The 21,869-nt window shown below is 40.5% G+C and overlaps 2 protein-coding genes across 3 annotated transcripts in view; one reads left to right on the top strand and one right to left on the bottom strand.

The window, feature by feature from the left end:
- Positions 1-1,497: 1,497 nt before the first annotated feature.
- trmt5 (tRNA methyltransferase 5) lies at positions 1,498-17,563 on the bottom strand. The gene is made up of 5 exons (XM_048538502.1): positions 17,471-17,563; positions 11,794-12,437; positions 10,918-11,042; positions 9,445-10,099; positions 1,498-3,624 (listed from the first exon to the last, which is right to left on the bottom strand). The coding sequence occupies exons 1-5, from the start codon at positions 17,473-17,475 to the stop codon at positions 3,554-3,556; spliced, it is 1,500 nt and encodes a 499-aa protein (XP_048394459.1). The 5' UTR covers positions 17,476-17,563; the 3' UTR covers positions 1,498-3,553.
- A 37-nt stretch (positions 17,564-17,600) lies between these two features.
- Positions 17,601-21,869, top strand: part of slc38a6 (solute carrier family 38 member 6) — a 48,830-nt gene continuing 44,561 nt past the window's right edge. Inside the window, exon 1 of one of the 2 annotated variants that reach the window (XM_048536991.2) lies at positions 17,601-17,712. Coding sequence is in view for 1 of the 2 variants with exons in the window: in XM_048536989.2 (XP_048392946.1) it covers positions 17,650-17,712 (63 nt within the window). In the remaining variant the exon portion in view is untranslated. The remainder of the gene's footprint in view (positions 17,713-21,869) is intronic. The other variant, XM_048536989.2, reaches the window with a different exon arrangement.

Here is a 21,869-nt window from a genome sequence, read left to right as displayed (position 1 = left end):
ACAGCCTAAATTCCACTTTGCCAAAGTGTGCTGCAAATGGACACAATGGAAAATGTCCACTGAACACTACTGCGTGCTAACAGAATCACCCTCATTAATGTCCACAGTATTTCATAAGACATTTGTCATGCAGCGTCAGAGGCATGACTTTCTAGAGGTTTAGATAATCATGTGGGGCATGGATAGGATAAATAGATAAGGTCTTTTCCCTGGGATGGAGGAGTCCAAAACTAGAAGGCATAGATAGGTTTAACGTGAGAGGGGAAAGATATAAAAGGGACCCAATGGGCAACTTTTTCATGCAGAGGGTGGTGCATGTTTGGAATGAGCTGCCAGAGAAAGTGGTGGAGGCTGGTACAATTACAGCATTTAAAAGGCATCCGGAATGGTATACGAATAGGAATGGTTTAGAAGGATATGAGCCAAATGCAGACAGAAGGGACTAGATTAATCTAGGGTGTCTGGTTGGAAGGAACAAGTTGGACTGAAGGGTCTGTTTCCATGCTGTACAGCCCTATGATTCTAAATACATGTAAACATCAATAGCACCTGCAACTTCCTCTCCAAGCTAGTCACCATCCTGATGTGGAACTACATCGCCATTCCTTCAGTACTGCTAGGTCAAAATTCTGGAAATCCCTCCCTAATAGCACTGTGGATATATTTCCACCAAGCAGTTCAAGAAGGCAACTCACCGTTACCTCTTTCTCAAGGGCAACTATGGACAGGTGGTCATGTTGGCTCAGCCAAAGCCCACATCCCCTGGCTGAATTTAAAAAAGAATGTAGGAACAAAGATGTATTGTCCTTTCACCCATTACAACTCTAGTCAGGAATCGGACCGAAACTGAAGCTGAAAACCAGTAGACTAGTCACAGAATCAACAAGAAACAAGTGGTTTGGAGTGGTCTGTGAGCAGATTAAAGTTACCTCAAAATTTAAACAGTAAATCAGAAACATAGCAACTGAGTCTTATGGTGCACTCCTAGTGTAGCCCACTGCAAAAGTATAATCTTGATGTCTAGAAAAGTCCAGAAACCTGGAAGCTACATTTGAGAAGAGGATTCTATGCTCAGTGAAGAATGCGACAAACAAGCGTGATTGGAGAATAGGCAAAGTAGGGGTGAAAATGCACCCAACTATTTGACCAGAGTTTAAACAAAGGGAAAGGTTGCCAGAAGATGGTCAAGGAATGAAATACAGATGCACAGTAAGAAACTTCTTAGGGAGCTGACCACCTTGGAGGATTCTATTCACATTTAAAATTAAAAAAAAACAAAAAGATCATATTTCAAAGCTGAAATTTAAATTTAAAATAACAACTCATAAAGAGAAAGAAAATCACAATATCTGAACTCGGATTAAGTGAAGAAGTCAGAAAGCTGTATTTTGAGTAAATATTGAATACATTTTTCTGTAAGATTCAAAAGTGATAATTGCTGCAGAAATTAACGTCATTCTAAGAATGCCAACACACACAGCCTCACAACACATGATGTAAAGTACTGATACTATTTTTATTGAGTAGTCAGAAATGTATTAAGTAAGAGAGTCCAGAGCAGGCATTCTAATTTTACTGGCAGACAACTTGAATATTTTGCCCTTTTACACAGCATTTTTCAGAAAGCTGTCACTTGGAAATAACTGAAGTAGAACCACAAATACAAAGTGTTTTTCTCCTGGCTTGTAACAGATCAACAATTCAGGAAGGTTCCCACATTATCAACAGGGTTGATAACCATAATGTGAATGCTGCCACTCTTCTGACTTTCCTCCATGCCACTGTGATATGCTACCTAGACCAGAGGATGCACTGTTCTTTAAGATCCACATGTTTAAGACATTTGAAGTCTGTGCAATGTTTTAAGGGTAAATCATCTTATGTCTGCCACAATTTAATTTACATAAGAGTCAATTAAGAATTATTATTGAGTTAAAAACTGGATGAGGTTGTTAGTAAGTCTGCAGCAATCCTGGCTCTCTGATGAAGGGTCTAGGCCCGAAACGTCAGCTTTTGTACTCCAGAGATGCTGCTGGGCCTGCTGTGTTCATCCAGCCTCACATTTTATTATCTTGGATCATGAAAGGTTTCTTTCAAAATTATTTCTCTTTGAAGTGTAGTACAGAAATACAACCTTTTAAGTGAAAAATCCCTAAAATCCCGCTAAATGTATCATTCATAACATAACAGTTGCTTACAGTGACATTTGAAGACAGACAGGAAACAAGAATGACGCTCTCACAAGTGTCTGTAATGTATAATAAAATGTCACATACTGCCTGCATTGGAGTTCAGAGAGATTTCCTTAACAATTTTCAGGCAATACAGAAGAAAATACTTGTGGAGCTAATCAAGATATTTCTCATTATGTTGCTTGATACTGACCCTAGAAACCAAAAACAGAAATATATGAAAACAGGTCACAGCCCTGAAGCGTTAACTCTTTCTCTACATACAGATGATGCTAGATTGCTGAGTACTACCAGCATACTCTGTTTGTATTTCAGCTTTCTGGCATTGACATTATCTTGCTGTAAAAGCAAAAATATGTTCCATTCCTGACCATCAATACTGTTTACATTAATTAGCAAATAATTCTGCATTAAAAATAAATCAAACCTGTCTAATTAGCTACAGCCTATTCACAAGACTACTTTCTACTTACGTTCAATCAGATTTTTATTAAAAATATGTATTATTTCATGACAAGAAATATAAGGACACTTTATTTCAAAGAGCCCAGCAAACTAGATTTGTGACTGCATTGTACAACTTCAAAGCATTTTACCTTCTCCTATTTCTTTAACTCCTATGATACTAAACAACCATCTGACTGGCTTCCATTATCTTTAATATAAAAAAATCCGTACCAATGTCATTATTATACCCGAGTAGATTTACTACGGTGTAATCGTAATGAGTCAAATGTACATTTGACATCTAGCATTCCATTCTGCACAATTTCAGAACATTTTACTTAATGGGTTGAAATCAATAAATAAAAACACTTAATTTGTTATAGTTTTGAAACAAAATAAAAATTGCTTCATTTCTCCTGGAAAATGAATGCCTAACAAAAGACACCAGAGCTGAAGAAAGTATATTCATGACAAGTACAATTTAATTTACTGCAGTTGGTTTGAAGCCATCTATTCTCAAACCTAATGAAATGTTTTCTGCTGTGCAAAACATAATTCAAACTATTTCAATTCCGAAAAATAAAATGATTAATGTACAAACATTTTTAAAAATATACATTTTTGCAGTTCTTATGATGTTGTTGAAGGCAGAATTGGTCACTTATTAACATGATAGAATTCAATATGCACAGTGGAAAAACTATCCTGGTGAGCATGAAAAAAGTGAACCCTTGAGAGGTCTTCATTATCCATTATAACAAATCACTAGCCGTTTATAGAAGCAAATCCTGACCAGGAGTATGGAGTGCAGGAAATGATGCAAACATTCTGAGATTCTTTTTACTGACTGGTAATTAAGTTGCACTGTATTCAGTTTCTTAACTGCCAAAATGATGTTGCTCATTTATCACAAGTCACTGTGGTCCTTCTGAGGCAGTAACCTCATCTGGCCGTAGACGTTTTGGAGCTGGTTCTTCAGTATTGTCTGGAAAGATGAAAGTGAGATTGTATATTAGTAACAGAACTCATGAACTGGAGCCAAACTCTCAAACTTGCAGGAAAGAAATGTTCTTTTAAAAACATTTGATGCTTTGATCTCTAACATCTACTGTATTTCCAAATTCTGCTATTTTTCTGAGTTGCAAATTTGCATTCATGAAATGCATTTTATTGGTTTTTAGTTAATTACCGTTGGTAGTGCAATGCTGCCCTAATAACAGGCACACTAAACTGAACAGTCTACAATTTAAATGACACTCAATGTACTTGTGAATGGTAAACAGACACTTGTGTCTCCTGGCATGTATGATTTCTCTAAACAGTAATATATCATGATAGATCAGGTCATCAGAGGGATTGCAATGTTCACCCAATTAGTGATAGTTGATTTGAAGCATGAATAAGATATCCAAAGGAGAGAATTAATCTTGGGGAGGCATGGTTTGATCAGGGAGTAGAAACTGAAGTAGAAACCACAAATACAAAGTGTTTTTCTCCTGGCTTTGTAACAGATCAACAATTCAGGAAGATTCCCACACTATCAACAGGGTTGATAACATCAAAGCATAGCTTTGTCAGAGGAAGGTCATGCCTAACAAATTTGATAGAATGTTTAGAGGTGGTAACCAAGTATGTAGATGAGGGTAGTGCTGTTGATGTAGCTTTTATGGATTTCAGTAATGGATTTCGACAAGGTCTCAGCTGGGAGACTAATAAGGAAGGCAAAGGCACATGAGATCTGAGTAATTTGGTAAGGTGGATCAAAAACTGGCTTAAAGTTAGGAAACAGAGGGTGTCGGTAGAAGCTGTTTGTGTAACCAGAGATCAGGGATTGGTGCCAACTCCCTTGTTTGTGATGCATATAAATGATATACATTATAAGCAAGTTTGCAGATGACATGAAGATTGGCTAGGTGGTTGACAGTGAAAAAGAATATCTTAGGTTGCAGGAGAATACAGACAGATTGAGCAAATGGACTAATGGAATTTAACCCTGAAAAGTGTGAAGTAATTTATTTTGGAAGAAGTAACTAGACAAGGGAGTACTCAATGAATTTAGTAAGTTTGCGGATGAACTAAAATAGTCAGCATTGTGGACAGTGAGGAAAGTTATCAGCAATTGCAGCATGATCTTGATCAGATGGGGAAGTGGGCGGAGAAATGGCAAATGGAGTTTAATATAGCGTGAGGTGTTGCATTTTGGAAAGTCAAATCAAGGTAGCAGTTTACATAGAACAATACAGCGCAGAGCAGGCCCTTTGGCCCTCGATGTTGCACTGACCTGTGAACTAATCTAAGCCCCTCCCCCTACACTATCCCATCATTATCCATATGCTTATCCAAGGACTGTTTAAATGCCCCTAATGTGGCTGAGTTAACTACATTGGGAGGCAGAGCGTTCCAAGCCCTTACCACTCTCTGCATAAAGAACCTGTCTCTGACATCTGTCTTAAATCTATCACCCCTCAATTTGTAGCCATGCCCAAGCTGAAGTCTTAGGGAGGAAGGGATGGGTGAGAGGAAGAGCAGGTTAGGGAAGCGGAGACAGGCTGGGCTGGTTTTGGGATGCAGTGGGGGGAGGGGACGAGCTGGGCTGATCGTTCGGTTCGCAACAAACAACTACACCTCCCAGTCGCGAACCATTTTAACTCACCCTCCCATTCCTCAGACGACATGTCCATCATGGGCCTCCTGCAGTGCCACAATGATTGATGCCACCCAAAGGTTGCAAGAACAGCAACTCATATTCCGCTTGGGAACCCTGCAGCCCAATGGTATCAATGTGGACTTCACAAGCTTCAATATTTCCCCTTCCCCCACCGCATCCCAAAACCAGCCCAGCCTGTCTCCGCTTCCTTAACCTGTTCTTCCTCTCACCCATCCCTTCCTCCCACCTCAAGCCGCACCTCCATTTCCTACCTACTACCTACAAGCCGAAGTCAGCATCCTCGGAAAAAGACTCTCACTGTCCACCCTATCTAATCCTCTATCATCTGGTACATCTCTATTAAATCTCCTCTTAGCCTCCTTCTATCCAATGAGAACAGGCCCAAGTCTCTCAGCCTTTCTTCATAGGGCCTGCGCTCCAGACCAGACAACATCCTGGTAAATCTCCTCTGCACCTTTTCCAATGTTCCACATCCTTCCTGTAATGGTTCGACCAGAACTGTACGCAATATTCCAAATGAGGCTGCACCAGCGTTTGTGCAGTTGCAACATGACATCATGGCTCCGGAACTCAATCCCTCTACCAATAAAACCTAACACACCTTAAGCCTTCTTAACAGCACTATCAACCTGGGTGGAAACTTTCAGGGATCTATGTAAATGGACACCAAGATCCCTCTACATCTACACTACCAAGAATCTTTTCACCGACCCAGTATCCTGCCTTCCTTATTATTCCTCCAAGTCTGCCTACAACCTGCAACATTCTTCCATACTGTCCACCACTCCACCGACTTTAGAGTCATCTGCAAATTTACTTACCCATCCACCAATGCCTGCGTCCAAGTCATTTGTAAAAATGACAAACAGCAGTGGTCCCAAAACAGATCCTTGTGGCACACCACTAGTAACCGGACTCCAGGCTGAATATTTTCCATCAACCACCACTCATTGCCTTCTTACAGAAAGCCAGTTTCTAATCCAAACTGCTAAATCTCCCTCAATCCCGTGCCTCTGTATTTTCTCCAACAGCCTACCATGTGGAACCTTATCAAAGGCTTTACTGAAGTCCATGTACACCACGTCAACTGCCCTACCCTCATCCACATGCTTGGTCACCTTCTCAAAAACCTCAATGAGGTTTGTGAGACACAAACTGCCCTTGACAAATCCATGCTGACTATCTCCAATCAAATTGTTGCTTGCTAGATGATTATAAATCCTATCTCTTATAATCCTTTCCAAAACTTTTCCTGCAACAGACGTAAGGCTCACAGGTCTATAGTTACCTGGGTCATCTCTGCTGCCCTTCTTGAACAAAGGCACAACATTTGCAATCCTCCAGTCCTCTGATATTAAACCTGTAGACAATGAGGACTCAAAGATCAAGGCCAAAGGCTCTGCCACCTCCTCCCTAGCTTCCCAGACAATCCTCGGAAAAATCCCATCTGGCCCAGGGGATTTATCTACATTCACACCTTCTAGAATTGATAACGCCTCCTCCTTACTAACCTTAATCCTTTCAATTCTAGTAGCCCGTAACTCAGTCATCTCCTCTACAATATTCTCCTGTTCCTCAGTGAAAACAGATGAGAAATAATCATTTAGCACCTCTCCAATCTCCACAGGGTCCACACACAACTTCCTACTTCTGACTTTGACTGGCCCTATTCCTACCCTAGTCATCCTCTTATTCCTCACATACCTATAGAAAGCTTTAGGGTTCTCCTTTATTCTACCTGCCAATGTCTGCTCAATGTCTGTTTCATGGTAAATGGTAGGGTCTGAAGGAGTGTGGTGGAACAGAGGGACCTTGGCGTTCAGGTACATAGTTCTCTGGAAGAGGAGTCACAGGTAGACAGGACAGGGAAGAAAGCTTTTGACACACTGGCCTTCATCAGTCAAGGCATTTGAGTATAGAAGTTAGGAAGTTATGTTGCAGTTGCACAGGACATTGGTGAGGCCACACTTAGAATACAGTATGCAGATTAAACTAGAAACAGTGCAGAGGAGATTTACAAGAATGTTGCTAGGACTCAAGGGACTGAGTTGTAGGGAGAGTTTGGGCAAGCTAGGACTTTTTATCTTTACAGCAGAGGAGACTGAGGGGGTATCTTATAGAAGTGTATGGAATCATGAGAGGCATGAATAGGGTGAATGCACTCAGTCTTTCTCCCAGGGTTGGGAAATTGAGGACTAGAGGGCATCAGTTTACAGTAGGAGGGGAAAGAATACGTGGGAACCTGAGGGACAGCTTTTTTTGTTACAGTGGGGGGGGGGTACACATATGGAATAAGCTACCAGCAGAAGTGGTTGAGGCAGGTACATTAAGAACATTTAAAAGGCATTTGAACGACTACATGGATAGGAAAGGTTTAGAAGGATATGGGCCAAGTGCAGGGAAATGGGGTTAGCATGCATGGATATTTCAGTTGGCATGGACCAGTTTAGCCAAAAGGCCTATCTCCATGCTGTAGGATTCTATGACTCAATGAATGGCAGGACATTGGAAGCTCAGAGGAACGAGATCTTGGGGTGCTTGCCCACAGATCCCTGAAGACAGCTGCACAGGTTAATAGGCTAGTTAAGAAGCCATACGAAGTCTTTAGAAGTAGTAACATAGAATACATGAGCAGGGTGGTTATGTTGGAACCTTACAAAACCTTGGTTAGGCCACAGCTGGTGTAGTATGTGCAGTTCTGGACACTACACTTTCGGAAGGATGTGATTGTGCAGGAGCAGGTATGTTGCCTGGGATGCATAGTACTGTAGAGAGACTGAGTAAGTGCAGTAGAAAAGGCTGAGGGGAGACCTGATTGAGATGTATAAAATTATGAGAAACGTGTACAGGATGGATAGAAAGAGCTCTTCCACTTAATTAAAGGATCAATAACAAGAAGGCATAATTTTGAAGTGAAAGGCAGAAGGTTCATAAGGGATTTGAGAGGGTGGTGGAAATCTGGAATACGGAATCCACTGCTTGTAAGGGTAATTGAAGCGGGAAACCTTTCAACATTTAAAATATGATTGGATAAGCAGATGATATGCCACAACATTCAAGGCTATGAGCTACGTGTTGGAAACTGGGACTAGCGTAGATTTCCAATAGTTTTTTTGGTGCAGATTCAATAGCCCTGTGAAATGTTATAAGATTATTAGATGGTGAAGCAGAATTAAGCCATTCTGCTCTTCGAGTCTGTTTCACCATTCGGTCATGGCTACGTTTCTCCACCCCATTCTCCTGCCTTCTCCCTGCAACCTTTGATCCCTTTACTACAATTCAATGTGCAATGTTGACTCGTGACAGAATGGGAAATATGGAGAACAGATCATTTGTAATTTAAGTTTTGGGGCCAGATGGTACTAAATAGTGACTTGATTCGACCAAAAGGGGATATTTTCCAAAAGCAAGATCTCAACTGTTCAAAACTGGATACGGTTCAATTTCATTTACCTTTGACATCAGTACATTTAAGATTTTTTGAGATAATTTATCAATACATGGTGAACAAAATCATGACTCATCATTAGTAAGCATTTATTGGTATGTTTGAATGCCAAGACAGGTTAGAACTGCGGAACATTTTAGAAAATTAATCAATGCAAGTAATGATGAGACAAAACTTAAATTCTTGGAAGTGCTAAATATTTCTCTGTTCCTTTCTGCTTGCAAAGAGAGGGAAATAAGAAGAGACAAGACACAGTTCATCACTCAAATCTTCAATCAGAATGCTACAAGAACATTGACCAGATTCAGACTTAGCTGGTCGAGTAGCAGTTAGCAATAATGTAAGTTAAGTGAAGAGACCCAATCAGAGATTCTTGTTTTAAGCCTCTCATATTATATAGGCTATCAATTTTGGGCAGTTACAGAACATCCAAAAACATAAGGTGCTAGGGTCACAAAGATGTAGCTGGTACTACTCTATGTGCATACATCTTTAAATTCTGAGCTTATAACAATACTTTCTTTTAGGACACTGTTTCATTGAGTGCTTTACTCTATCTGGTATAAATAGCTGAGTTCAACTTTGTTTCAACTACAACCTTTATTTCAGGAATAAAGATAAACATACTAGAAGCAGTAGAGATGATGATGTGACATTGTTACAGCAGGTATTACAACTGAAATACTGACCTCTTTCTGCAAAGTAATTTTTGTACAGCAACTCAGCAGGAACTTTAAAACTTATACACAACATTTCCTTGTTTGGAGCCACATTCCGAACGAAATGGATAGAGCACCGTCCCTCTAAGGATGTTCTGAGGAAATCCTCCGCTCTTCTCTGAATATCTTTGGCAGGTTCATTAGACTTGGAAAAACTATAGCAGTGGACTGTGGGTAAAACGTTAACTAAGTTTTGTTTCTCAAAGAGTTGTCTGAAGACATCCAAGAATTCAATAGCCAAACCAGGCAGATTCATAATTATATGAATAGAGGTTTTGTTCTCTTTTGATGAAAGTATTTCGACTTGTTTTATAAAATCCTCTTTAACTGGACCCAACAAAAAGTTCCTGCCATCCATGTTGAATGACTGTACTTTATTATCAACTTTATTCAGCTTGCAGTTGTGGACTAGCCACTTGTATGACTCTGGGTTCAAATCATTTGCCATGACTCTGCAGTTTTTCTTTGCTGCTGGAACAGCAAAAGGTCCTACACCAGCAAACACATCATACACTAGATCTCCAGAGTTCAGGAGGCCAACTATTCGACTGTGTTCTGTACTGAGCCGAGGATTCCAATAGACTTTGGAAAAATCAAATTCATATGTTATGTTGTTCTCTTTGACCTATAAAAACACAAAATAATTAAAATTAGTTATTTAAGGATATTTAATAGATACATCATGTACATTGTTAAACTTATACACTTGAAACTGAACTACAAAGATATCCTGGTTTACCATTCTCAATAGGGTTCTATTGATTAGCATATTTTGTACATTGATTGACATTATTTTTCTAAAAATAAAACAGAACATCCATTTTTAAAATTACCATAGTACAGAGTATTCCCACAGGTTCGGCAATGCCATTACACAGAGTACTCTTTATAAGCTCAGTAATGTAGATGAGCACATATGCATCTTGCCACAGCAATTCTATAATTTTAGCCTTGATAGTATTATTATACAACAAGATTATTATATGTATCTTCTCTCATTAACACCCTGCTACCAATTAATTATTTTATTTCTTAAGTAATTGCTTTAAATCCCAAAGAAGCTTGCTTTTTGCCTTCCTTCTCTTAAATAATGCTAACTCCGGATTTCGTTTGCATATCCAATGGCAGAAGTAAGATGTTTATCACCGTAACTGTTTTGTTTCTAATTGTGGCTGGTGATACTTTGTCAATCTATATTATGTGCACAAAGGCATTTCATTTTACATTCCTCAAAAGTCAAGCCTCTCTCAGGACTGGCAGTCATTCCTCTTCCAAAACTTAAGTGTTTATTAATAATACTCACATGCTTTTAAACTATGATCCTAGATTGTTACTTGAAAGGTTCAAAATTTATTCAGTGGATGTAAATAATAGAGATAGAGCAGTTTCAAGGAAAAATTACCTGAGAACACAGAAAACTGTAGTGAAATTTGAAAATTTTACCTTAGTTATCATATTGTCTTCCCCAGCTAGTGCTTCCATCTGAAAATTACGGTAAGTGTTGTCAATAATATTGGTTTTATTAACCACCAGAGTTACTCCAGGATTCTTATCCATTATAACTTGGCCTAAGAAACAATATTAGTGATTATGTCTTTGAAAGTACAATAACGCAGAACAAGGTTTGGTGTATTCTTGTGTTTCGATTAGTGTGTTCTCTTTGGAAAAGCACAAGACCCCTGAGTGCGAGACCATTACTTAAAAACTTGAAATTTAAAAAAAAACTATTGGTTAAGATTTCAAATTACACCTAAATACTGGTAATTGATATTAATTTTACTGAAAGAATCCATTCAGCCCACTGAACTTGTGCAGGCTCTCTGCAACGGCAATTCAGCTAGGTCTACCCTTTCCATGTCCCTATAATTCATTTCCTTCAAGTGCTGTCCAATTCCAATATGAATGCCAGAATTAAGTCTCCTTCCACTATACACTTAGGCAGAGCATTCCAAATTATGATCACTCACTGCAGAAAAATGTTTTTCTTCATGTCACAATTAGTTCTTTTGCCACTTACTTTAAATTTGCATCTTATGATTCTCATTCCTTCTAGCAGTAGGGACGGGTTCTATCTAGTATAGACGTCTTATGGTTTTAAGTAGATCTATCAGATTTCTTCTTAATCTTGTCTAAAGGGAACAAACACAGCTTCTCCAAACTATGTGATCTGATCGAAACATAACAAGTTAACTTTCAAAACATGTTTATTTAATTGGATATTATTAATCCAGTGTCATCAGCTTTATTAAGAAAGAATATAATATACTGCCCTTAAACGAACATTAAACCAAATCTAGAAGCACAAAATTCACACCTTACCGATCAAATACTTGTACGGAAGCTGATGGTCGCGGAGGTTCATGTGAACAATATGGCCCACTCTACTAAATCCAGAGGTTACATCCTGCCCTTCAGGCAAAACTGCCTTTAGAATCTCTTCAGGTTTAAAATGTTCATAAGTCATTTCTAAATGATACATGTGAATCTGAAGGTCAACATTATATTCTTTTAGAACAGCCTTCTTGGAAGCCTCAAAAGAGTCTGTGCATGATATTTTACACGGGTCCAATAAAATAAACCTATACGTTTCATCTTTAGAGTCTTCAATCACACGCTTTAGCCCAGGTCTTTTCAGTGCTGAATTTTTCAAAATTTTCATAATTTTGTTCACTATGTCCTTTTTCACCTTCAGAGCTGGAAGAGCTACATTCTTTCGAAATAAATCTCTGTTCAGCTCAGTAATTCCACGCACTGTTGTGGGAGGAGTGTAAAGATTGACGTCCTCTTCAGGGTTATATGCTGACATCGTGTCCAGTTCAGTAACAAAACCTTTGGAAATGCAATGGCTGGAAAAATATTGAGGTAGTGCTGAAGTAAAATGAAGTTGCTGCCTTGTTGCCAATTTTTTAGTGGACACACTTAATACTGTATTTGCCCAAGACTTGGTAAAGAAAAGAAGAATCCTAAAATGGAAAAGAGTGAACACCGATCAGTTAGCAATGCAGTAATGATTCAGTTACATGCTTTGATATTGATTTCAATAAGAAACCTATCAACCATTTATCACTAAGTCACTTTGGCTTAATTGACTTTTAAATTTAGTTACAGTAGACTCCAAGAGATACTGATAAAGACATTTTCCATGATAGGGTCTAAAATACACTACAAGAGGTAGAAAGTCTGTAAGAATGCATTTAGAATTTTGAGTTTCTGATGATATTTGGAGATGCTTCAAGTGGTGTTGCTTTGGGAACGCATGTGGTTCATTGTATTTTTGCCTAATTATAGGATGTATGAAAACATTTCTTGTTTCAGTTCCATTCGGATTCCCTTCCTTGCCTCTTTTTCCAGTAAATCGGTGACTATATTGGTGTTACTACCTTTCCTAGCTTCAAACTGAAAATGCTTTTCACTTTTGTTTCTAACTTCTTTCCCACTCTCATGTACACATTGTTCATTTCAGACTCTCATCATTGCAACTTTTCTATTTCTATTTCTGGGATACCTTGATGGTTTGTTTGTACACCAATTAATGTTCAGCCAATAGTGTCCTGCAAGGTAAGGTTTGGAGTACTGTATTCACCTCACGATATCTTATGGGGTTATGAGGCCAACTTCAACAAGGAAGCCTCCGAAATGTCCACCTTCTTCCTCAACTGAGGATTTCCTAGCACCGTTGTCAACAGGGCCCTCAGCCGGGTCCGACTGATCTCCCACATTTCTGTACTCTCCTCTTCTCCTCCCTCCCATAACAGCGATAGGGTTCCCCTTGTCCCCACCTACCATACTACCAGCATCCACATCCAGAAGATCATCAAATGCCATTTCTGCCACCTCTTGCGAGATGCCACCATCAGACAGATATTCCCCTCCCCACCCTTGTCTGCCTTCCACAGAGATCATTCCCTCCTAGACACCCTGCAATTCCCATAATCTAGTCTACTGCATTCACTGCTCACAACGTGACCTCCTCTACACTGGGGAAACAAAGTACAGACTGGGTGACTACTTCGCAGAACATCTACGTTCTGCTTACAGAAAAGACGCTGAGCTACCTGTTGCCTACCACTTTAACACACCACTCTGTTCCATGGCCAACATCTCTGTCTCTGGCTTGCTGCAATGTTCCCGTGAACCTCAATGCAAGATGGAAGAACACCACCTCATTTTCCGCTTGGGGGCCCTGTGGCCCTCAGATTCAACACAGGGTTCAATAATTTTACAACCTAAACTCTCCTATGTCCCAGCTCTCAACCCCAAATGCCAGGTCTTGTTTTCACATGGACTGCCATTCCACACTACCTACTGTTAGTCACTAATAGTCCCCATTATCAGCTATTCACCCTCCTAGCCAGATCATTATCAACTCCTTTGTCTATCCAATTGCTCTTCTCCCTCTTCAGGTTCTACCCTTCATCTTATTGTTTGTACCCCATCCCCCTTCCTATTTTTTCCAATATAAACCCATGTTTTCCCAGGTTGAATTTTGAGGAAGAGTCACCCGACCCGAAATGTTAACTCTGACTTTTTCTTCACAGATCTGCCAGACCTGCTGGGCTTTTCCAGCAACTTCAGTTTTTGATTTTGTACAGTTCTATTGGTTGAGAACTATCTCGGCTATTTAAATTGCAGTGAAGGATAACAAATTAAGTACAAAAAGTAGAATGGACAAGGTAACAATTTTGAAAATTATATTTCTAGATCAATACCAATCTATTTCATACTTATCATACTCCATCATATCTGCTACCAATCCTGATATTTTTGGCCTTCCTACTTAAGAAAGGAAACACTTACCATAGAGGGAATGCAGCAGAGGTTTACTTTGCTGATAATGGGGATGGCAGGGCTCTCCTATGAGGAGAGATTGGCTTGACTGGGCCTGTAATCACCAGAGCTTAGAAGAATGAGAAGGGATCTGATTGCAATATCTAAAATTCTAAAAAGGCTGGACAGACTAGATGCAGGATGTTTGCTTCGGTTAGGGTGGCTAAAACCATGGGACACAGTTTCAGGGTATAGGCAAACAAAGATTAGGAAATCTTTGTTCACTCAAATGATGGTCAATCTGTGAAACTCTCTATCACAAAAGGTTGTGGAGGCCAAGTCACTGAATTTATTCAAGTTAGAGACAGATGAATTTTTTGATGTTAAAGCATCGAGGGATACAGGAAGTGGGAATACAGTATTTAGACAGAGGATCAGACATGTTCATACTGAACGGTGGAGCACCGTTTTGAAGAGCTGAATAACCTAGTCCTACTAGTTTCTACGTCTATGTTTAGCCTCCATACCAGTACTTCCATTCTGTCTTCTTTTCCCCACCTGAAGATTCCCCCTCCAATTGGTCTCAAGAGGACTATTAAACGTTTTTATTTCCTTTCTCACACTTACATCTTCACCTCTTTCTTCTGCAGTCAGCATCTTCATCAAATACCCCTTGACCTCATCCTCCAGTTCTCAATCCCATGCTTGATGGAATATCCTCTGTCATTTCAGCCACTTCCAGCATGATGCTGCTACATTTGTCTCCTTTCAAACTCCTAAAGAAACAGTTCAGTCCAGGACAATGGGGCCATTCGTCCATCACCCCCAACACCTCCAGAGCACTTTCACCCCCCTAAGTGCAGTTCCAGATCAGTTCTTTCGCCTCCTATCTCCCACTGCTCAGGGCCCAAACATTCTTTCCAGGCAAAACAATGATTTATTTCTAATTGCTGCAATTTATACTGTGTGTGTGCAGTTTTCTCTACGGTGGGGAGTCAAAAACTGAGATTGGAGGATCACTTTGCCAAAGATCTCAATTCACTTCACCAGAGCCTCTAATCTTCTCCTGTTATTACCTGATCTTGTTATTTTTATCTTTCGCATTTACCCTAACCAGACACGCCCTTTTCATTGTTTCCATACTTACCTGAAAGCTGTTATATCTCTGAATTTTACTGTTCGAACAAAAGATCTTTTCCTTGAACTATTAACTGTTTCTGTCCCCACAGATGATGTACTGGGTGTTGAGCATTCCAGCATATTTTTACATCTTACCTTTGTAATTAATGAAGGTAACCAGGGTTTGAATTAATATCAATTAGATTCTACAGTTCCAAGTTAAAAAATAATTCTGTTCTGGACCACTATGTAAACTACATAATCCAGCTGCAGTTAGTTGAGACTTAAATACTAAAATTCAGTTAAATATTTAAAACATAGACAGCACAGAAACAGACCCTTCGGTCAAACTTGTCCATGTCAACCAGATATCCTCAATTAATATAGTCCCATTTGCCAGCATTTGGCCCATATCCCGCTGAACCCTTCCTATTCACGTACCCATCCAGATGCCTTTTAAATGTTGTCATTGTAGCAGCTTTCACCACATCCTCTGGCATCTCACTCCCTCTGAGTGAAAACATTGCCCCTTAAGTCCCTTCCATACATTTCCCCTCTCACCTTAAACCTATGCCCTCTATTTTGGACTCCCCATCCCTAGGAAAAAGACCTTAGTTATTCATCCTATCCATGCCCGTCATGATTTCGTAAACCTGTATAAGGTCACCCCTCAACCTCCGCACTCCAAGGAAAATAGCCCCAACCTATTCAGCCCCTCCCTATAGCTGAAACCCTTCAACCCTGGCAACATCCCTGTAAATCTTTTCTGCATCGTTTCAAGTTCAGCAAACAAAAGCTGTTTAATACAATTATCTCCTGTGAGACTCTGAAGAAACAAGGAGTTGGAGGCAAGATTCAAACTGCAAAAAATGCTTTTACTTAATTCAGCAGTTACGCTGATACCTCTTGAACAAATAAATCTCAGATTCAACTATAACACCTTGTTTGAGCTAGTGATATAATTATTTTCAAAATCAGTCTTTTCCATGAGAGTTTTGTACTAATTTCCACCTGCCATTTAAGTTACCACGAGGGACTGATACTTTAACTTCACAATTTTCAAATATAGCATCCTGTAAGATGCGCTATGAACAGACTCCAATGTCAATTAGCTACCTAGTTGAGTATTCGTTGGAAAATAAACAAGTTAGTAAACAAATTTGAACTCTTTCCTATTACTGTTTCATAACAGCATTAAGTACCCCAAGGTCATTTAGCACAGCCAGTTACAAAGTTACCTCTACACTTGTGGCCTATGACTAAATTCAGAGAAGTATTTTACTGCGTTGATCTGATAATAAGTTCCTATTCCAGCGGTTTTGCCAGTTCAGTTAAGCATAGCTTTGTGCTACTAACTCACAGTTTGAGGCTCAATATACTGGAATCCATTAACCAGTTCAATCAGAAAAGCTGCATTACTACAGATCTACTGCATATTATTCATTCACAGGTTGAGGTCATTGCTGGCCAATTCCCAATTGCCCAGAGGGGAACTGTGGGGTCTGGAGTCACAGGTAGGTAAGGATCTTTATCTGGTCTGGCACTTTCCTTCGCTAAATGACAAAAGTGAACCAATGGGTTTTTTTTCAACAGTTGGCATCATGGTCACCCTGGCACTTCAATTTTTTATTAAATTCCAATTCCATCATCTGCCGTGGCAGGATTCAAACCCCAGTCCCTAGGACATTCGGTCTCTGAATTAACAATCTAGCAATAATACCACTGGGCCATCGCCTCTCCTGGGAGGACGATAAGTGGTAGCATGAAAGTACATGAAAAAGAGCAGTCTATTTCTCTACCAATGGCGCGGTAATGCTGTCACTGCCTGTGATTTATTCTCATCCCTTTCTCCTGTAAGATTCCGAACGGGATCCTCAACCGGTCCCCTCAGACAGGACCCTCTCCCTCACCGCCTCAGAATGGATGCCCCTGCAACGGATGCCTCCGCTTCAGCTCCGCCCCACTCGAGACTGGAGACTACGTCTCACCCTCACCCCCTCAGAGTGGAGAAGGCCCGCCAACCCCCCAAACCCCAAACCCCGGCCTCAGGAAGGGTCACGGCTGCCTGTGGGTTGCTAAGAGACGCTGCAGTCCGACCACACGCGCTCACCTCATAACGACTTCCAGCGGGAGGGGGAGACAATGGAGTCCAAGCCTTTTTCGTCATCAAAAAGCGCGCGAGTGGCTGCTGCGTCATCGACAAGGGCGAAGTTTGTTGGTCACGTGTTGGCGGGGGTGGAGCTGTTCTTGGAAAGTGGTGAAAGCGTGTTGGTGGTGTTAGCCGGGACGATGATGAGTGAGGAACGGATTGAGAGTTTGCAGGGTGACGAATCAGCTTTGGTGTCGAGAGATGTGAGTCTATTTAACGTGGCAGTATAGGGTAATTGTACTGTATGTTAGGGATAGGTGGTCAAGCCTCAGTGTCTTTTCGCCTGAGATTGTGAGGTGAAGCCGTGGCTTGAAGCCCATATGGAGGTAACTGCCGATGCTGGAGTCAGAGAGAAGTGTGGAGCTAGAGGAGCATAGCAGAAGAAAGGACCCAACCCGAAACCTCAACTTTCCTGCTCCTCTGCTGCTTGGCCTGCTATGTTCATCCAGCTCTACACTGGCTTATTTGTATATCGACAGTCACTGTTGAACCTGGAGGGCCCTTCCCCCTTATGAAGGGGATAAGAGAGAACCGAAAGAGGGTGAATGTTGTACTAATTGAGAAATTGGCGGGTGGAGGGGAGAACGAAGTGAAGAACTTGCACGTTAAGCGTGATAGGTTGTAGGCAAGCTGTTATAATAACTTTAACAAGGGCAGGGTATATGAACTATATAAATGGTTGATCAAAATAAGTCGGCATGAATTTGTAAAGAGGTAAATCTAATGTAAAAACTTGGGAGCCTACACTTACTGTCTGAAGACGTGTCGATGAGGATTCCTAACAGCATATAAGACTTCTCTCGATTCTTGGCAAATGCGTGGAATTATAAAACAAAACCGAAAAAACTGCGGATGCTGTAAATCAGGAACAAAACCAAGTTGATGGAAAAGCTCGTCAGGCCTGGCAGCATCCACGAAGGGAAAAACCAATCAGTTAACGTTTCAGGTCGGTGACCCTTTCTCCGAACTGGACCCGAAGCATTAACTTTTTTTTCCTCAGATGTTGCCAGGCCTGTTGAGCTTTTCCAGCAACTTCTGTTTTGTGCATGGAATTGCAAATAGCTTTGGTTCTGAAACGTTCCTTCATCACATAATGTCAGATCATGTGATGCATTGACTTTCCAACTCAGTTTATATTTCATATTTGATAAACTGACAAGCTTCTGTAACTACAGCAATGATTTCCTGCATTGCTCTGCTGTCATGCTACTTAGTGTACTGATATTTAAATTGGTCTGATCTTTCTCTCTATCTCTTTTGCCTTTGTAAATTATATACAAGTGGCAGCTTGGATCTGGCCAATTTGCATTTGATCCCACATGTATGAAAATTTCAACACTGACCTATTTAAGCAATCAGGAGATTGTGTAAAGGGCAGCAGGCATATTGTTCAAATGCTAATTCTGCAGATCTTCTAAATAGCTTCGTGTGCTTAATTCTAAAGAAATATTTCTAACAGAATGACAAATTATGGCACAAGACTAGACAATTCTGCCTCTTGTGTCAGTTTTGGCACTGTCTTCTGTATCCCAATTTTGCTGATCTCTTTCCTTTTTTCAAATATTTGCTGTGCTTTTTTTTTAAGTGATTAGGTTTCTGTCAGCTGCTTGTGGTGAAACGGCCCATCGTCTATTAGTGCAAGATAAAAAGGCATGCCTTTTTAGTAACCTGGAAATTGGGAGCTGCTGTCTGTCATTTGGCCCTTTGAGAGTGTTTAAAATTTCTTTAGAATGATGAGGGAAATATATAAACTTCTGACACTGCAGGAATGATACTCCCTCTTTCTTGGCAGGGGTGTGGTGCATGATCTAACGGTTATTTAGTGAGTTATCAAAATCTTTCTGAAAGTATGTTCTGTAGCTCACATTAACTTTCCACTATGCTAAGTAGTAAAACAAGGTTCTTCTGGTCATAGGGTAAGTGAGCTCTGGAGAGTAGCTGTTCAGCAAATTAGATGAAACTGTTTAGTTTACCTCCTGCACTGCACAGCTATAAAATTCATTAATATGGAGGCAGGGGCAGCGAGGTTGGGAAGTGTAGGTATTTAAGGGATCTGGATGTCTTTAATTATGATTTACTAAAAATGTGTTTTTGAAATCTGGCACAGAATGTGGGCATTGCTGGCATTTGCCCATTCCTAATTGCCATTGAACTGAATGGCTTCCTCATTCATTTCAGTGGGCAAATAAGTAAATAATATTGCAGTAGGCCTGGAGTTGCACGAAGGGAAGGAAATCTGCTGTCCTGAAAGGTCATTTAATGATCTGGATGTGTTTTTGATAATTGACATTGACATAGTTATTAGATTCTAGACTGGTGAATTAAAATTTCACCATAGTGGGATTGAACCCAAGTCCCCAGACCTTCAGGCTGGATCTGTCGATGTTCTTAGCAAGGTGACATTATCACTATGATTTGTCTTACCATTTGACTTTCTAATTACTTGAGCGTATATGTAATATGGTATGTTAGCGTTCATTTCAAGAAGATTTCAGTACCAAAGTAAATATGCCTTGCTGCAGTTTGAGTCATGATGAGACCTCCTTTTAGAGTGTTGTTTTTGATTGCGTTATCTCGAAGGATATGTTTGCTATAAAGTGAGTCTAATGGGTGTTCACCAGATTAATCCCTAAAATCGTGGGGTTGTCCCATGAGACTGAGAGAAACTGGGCCTGTATTCTCAAGCATTGAAGACTGAAAGATAATCCCATTGAAACTGTCAAAATTCTTTCTTGCAAGACATTAGAGTGTCTATACATGAGATGGATTCTCTAGCTTCCCTCTGGAACGCGGGGCCAAAATCCCAGGATAAGGATAGCCATTTAAGACTGAGACCAGGAAGTATTCTTTTCAGTGGTTAGTCTTTGGGATTCTCTCTCCTAGAGTGCAGGAAGGTTCAATCTTTGAGCAAGACTAACAACAAAGAAAAGGGAGAGTGGGCAGGAACATGGCATTGATCTGCTTTGACCTAGAGTGGTAGGGCAAGCCTAACAGTCAACTCGTGTTCCTTTTGTTCCTGTCAAGCGATCATATTTTTAGGAAATGGGGAATGCTATTTGCAATGTTGTTTTTTTTCCTGTAGGGTGCATGGCATTCTCTACCATATGTGGTTGTGGAGGCTGAGTCACTGAATATATTAAAGAAAGAGAGGGCTTTCTAGATATGAAAGACTCCAAAATAAATGGTAAAATGTGGGAATATGGAGTTGATGGATCAAATTGCCCACTTCATGCTTTGATTTACTCCAGGTGTGATCTTGCCGGTACCTTGTGTGCTGTACTTCTTTATTCCATACCCTTGTGACAAATGACAACTTTCTGTTTGCCTTCTTAAGACTTGTATCAGCAAAATAACTTAATGTTACCTTCTCTCTTGAATTCTTCTGTGAGCATCCTAATTCTCTGTCCCCATTTATTCAGTGCTGAAAACAATTCTCTCCTTAAGTGGTGAAATCCCCAGGTTCTTCTGTTTTTCCAGTATGTTTTCACTGCCACTTTTCAGAACCAGGAGATGCAACAAAATGTGCTGGCTTCCACATTCAATCCAAGCCTTCTCCCTTTTTTGTACATCAGCTATGACTCTCAGCCTAGATGTCATCTACCACAGACTGCTATTCCCAATTCTCTGACCCATTCTCCAACTCAATGAAATTGCGATTTTTTTTTTTTTTTGTTTTTGTTGTCTCTCCAAATCAGCCTCCTTTCACTTTGTAAGCCAGTTTTCCAAATTAGCAGCATCATTCAGCACCACCTGTTCAATCCACGTCTTTGGTTATATCACAGGTTTGATGGGCTTCAGATTAGTTTCACAGGTTGATGCAACATGGAGGGCCAAAGGGCCTGTACTGTGCTGTAATGTTCTTTGTTCTGTCTTATCCTTGGAGACTCTTGAGTGCATCTTTAATGATGGCAACTTTCTGACATGTTAGTAACTGGGTAGAGATAATGGGAACCGCAGATGCTGGAGAATCCAAGATGACAAAGTGTGGAGCTGGATGAACGCAGCAGGCCAAGCAGCATCTTAGCACAAAACCTGACGTTTCGGCCCGAGACCCTTCATCAGAAAAGGGGGGATGGGGAGAGGATTCTGAAATAAATAGGGAGAGAGGGGGAGGCGGACCAAAGATGGATAGAGGAGAAGATAGGTGGAGAGAAGAGTATAGGTGGGGAGGCGATAGGTCAGTCCAGGGAGGATGGACAGATCAAGGGAGCGGGATGTGGTTAGTGGGTAGGAAATGGAGGTGGGAAGAGGGGTTAGGTGAGAGGAAGAACAGGTTAGGCAGGTGGGGATGAGCTGGGCTGGTTTTGGGATGCAGGGGTGGGAGGGGAGATTTTGAAGCTGGTGAAATCCACATTGATAC

This window comes from Stegostoma tigrinum, chromosome 10, assembly GCF_030684315.1.
Source record: "Stegostoma tigrinum isolate sSteTig4 chromosome 10, sSteTig4.hap1, whole genome shotgun sequence".
Taxonomy (NCBI): Eukaryota; Metazoa; Chordata; class Chondrichthyes; order Orectolobiformes; family Stegostomatidae; genus Stegostoma; species Stegostoma tigrinum.
Note: the sequence above shows the minus strand (reverse complement) of the source record. Positions and strands in the feature narration are given on the sequence as shown.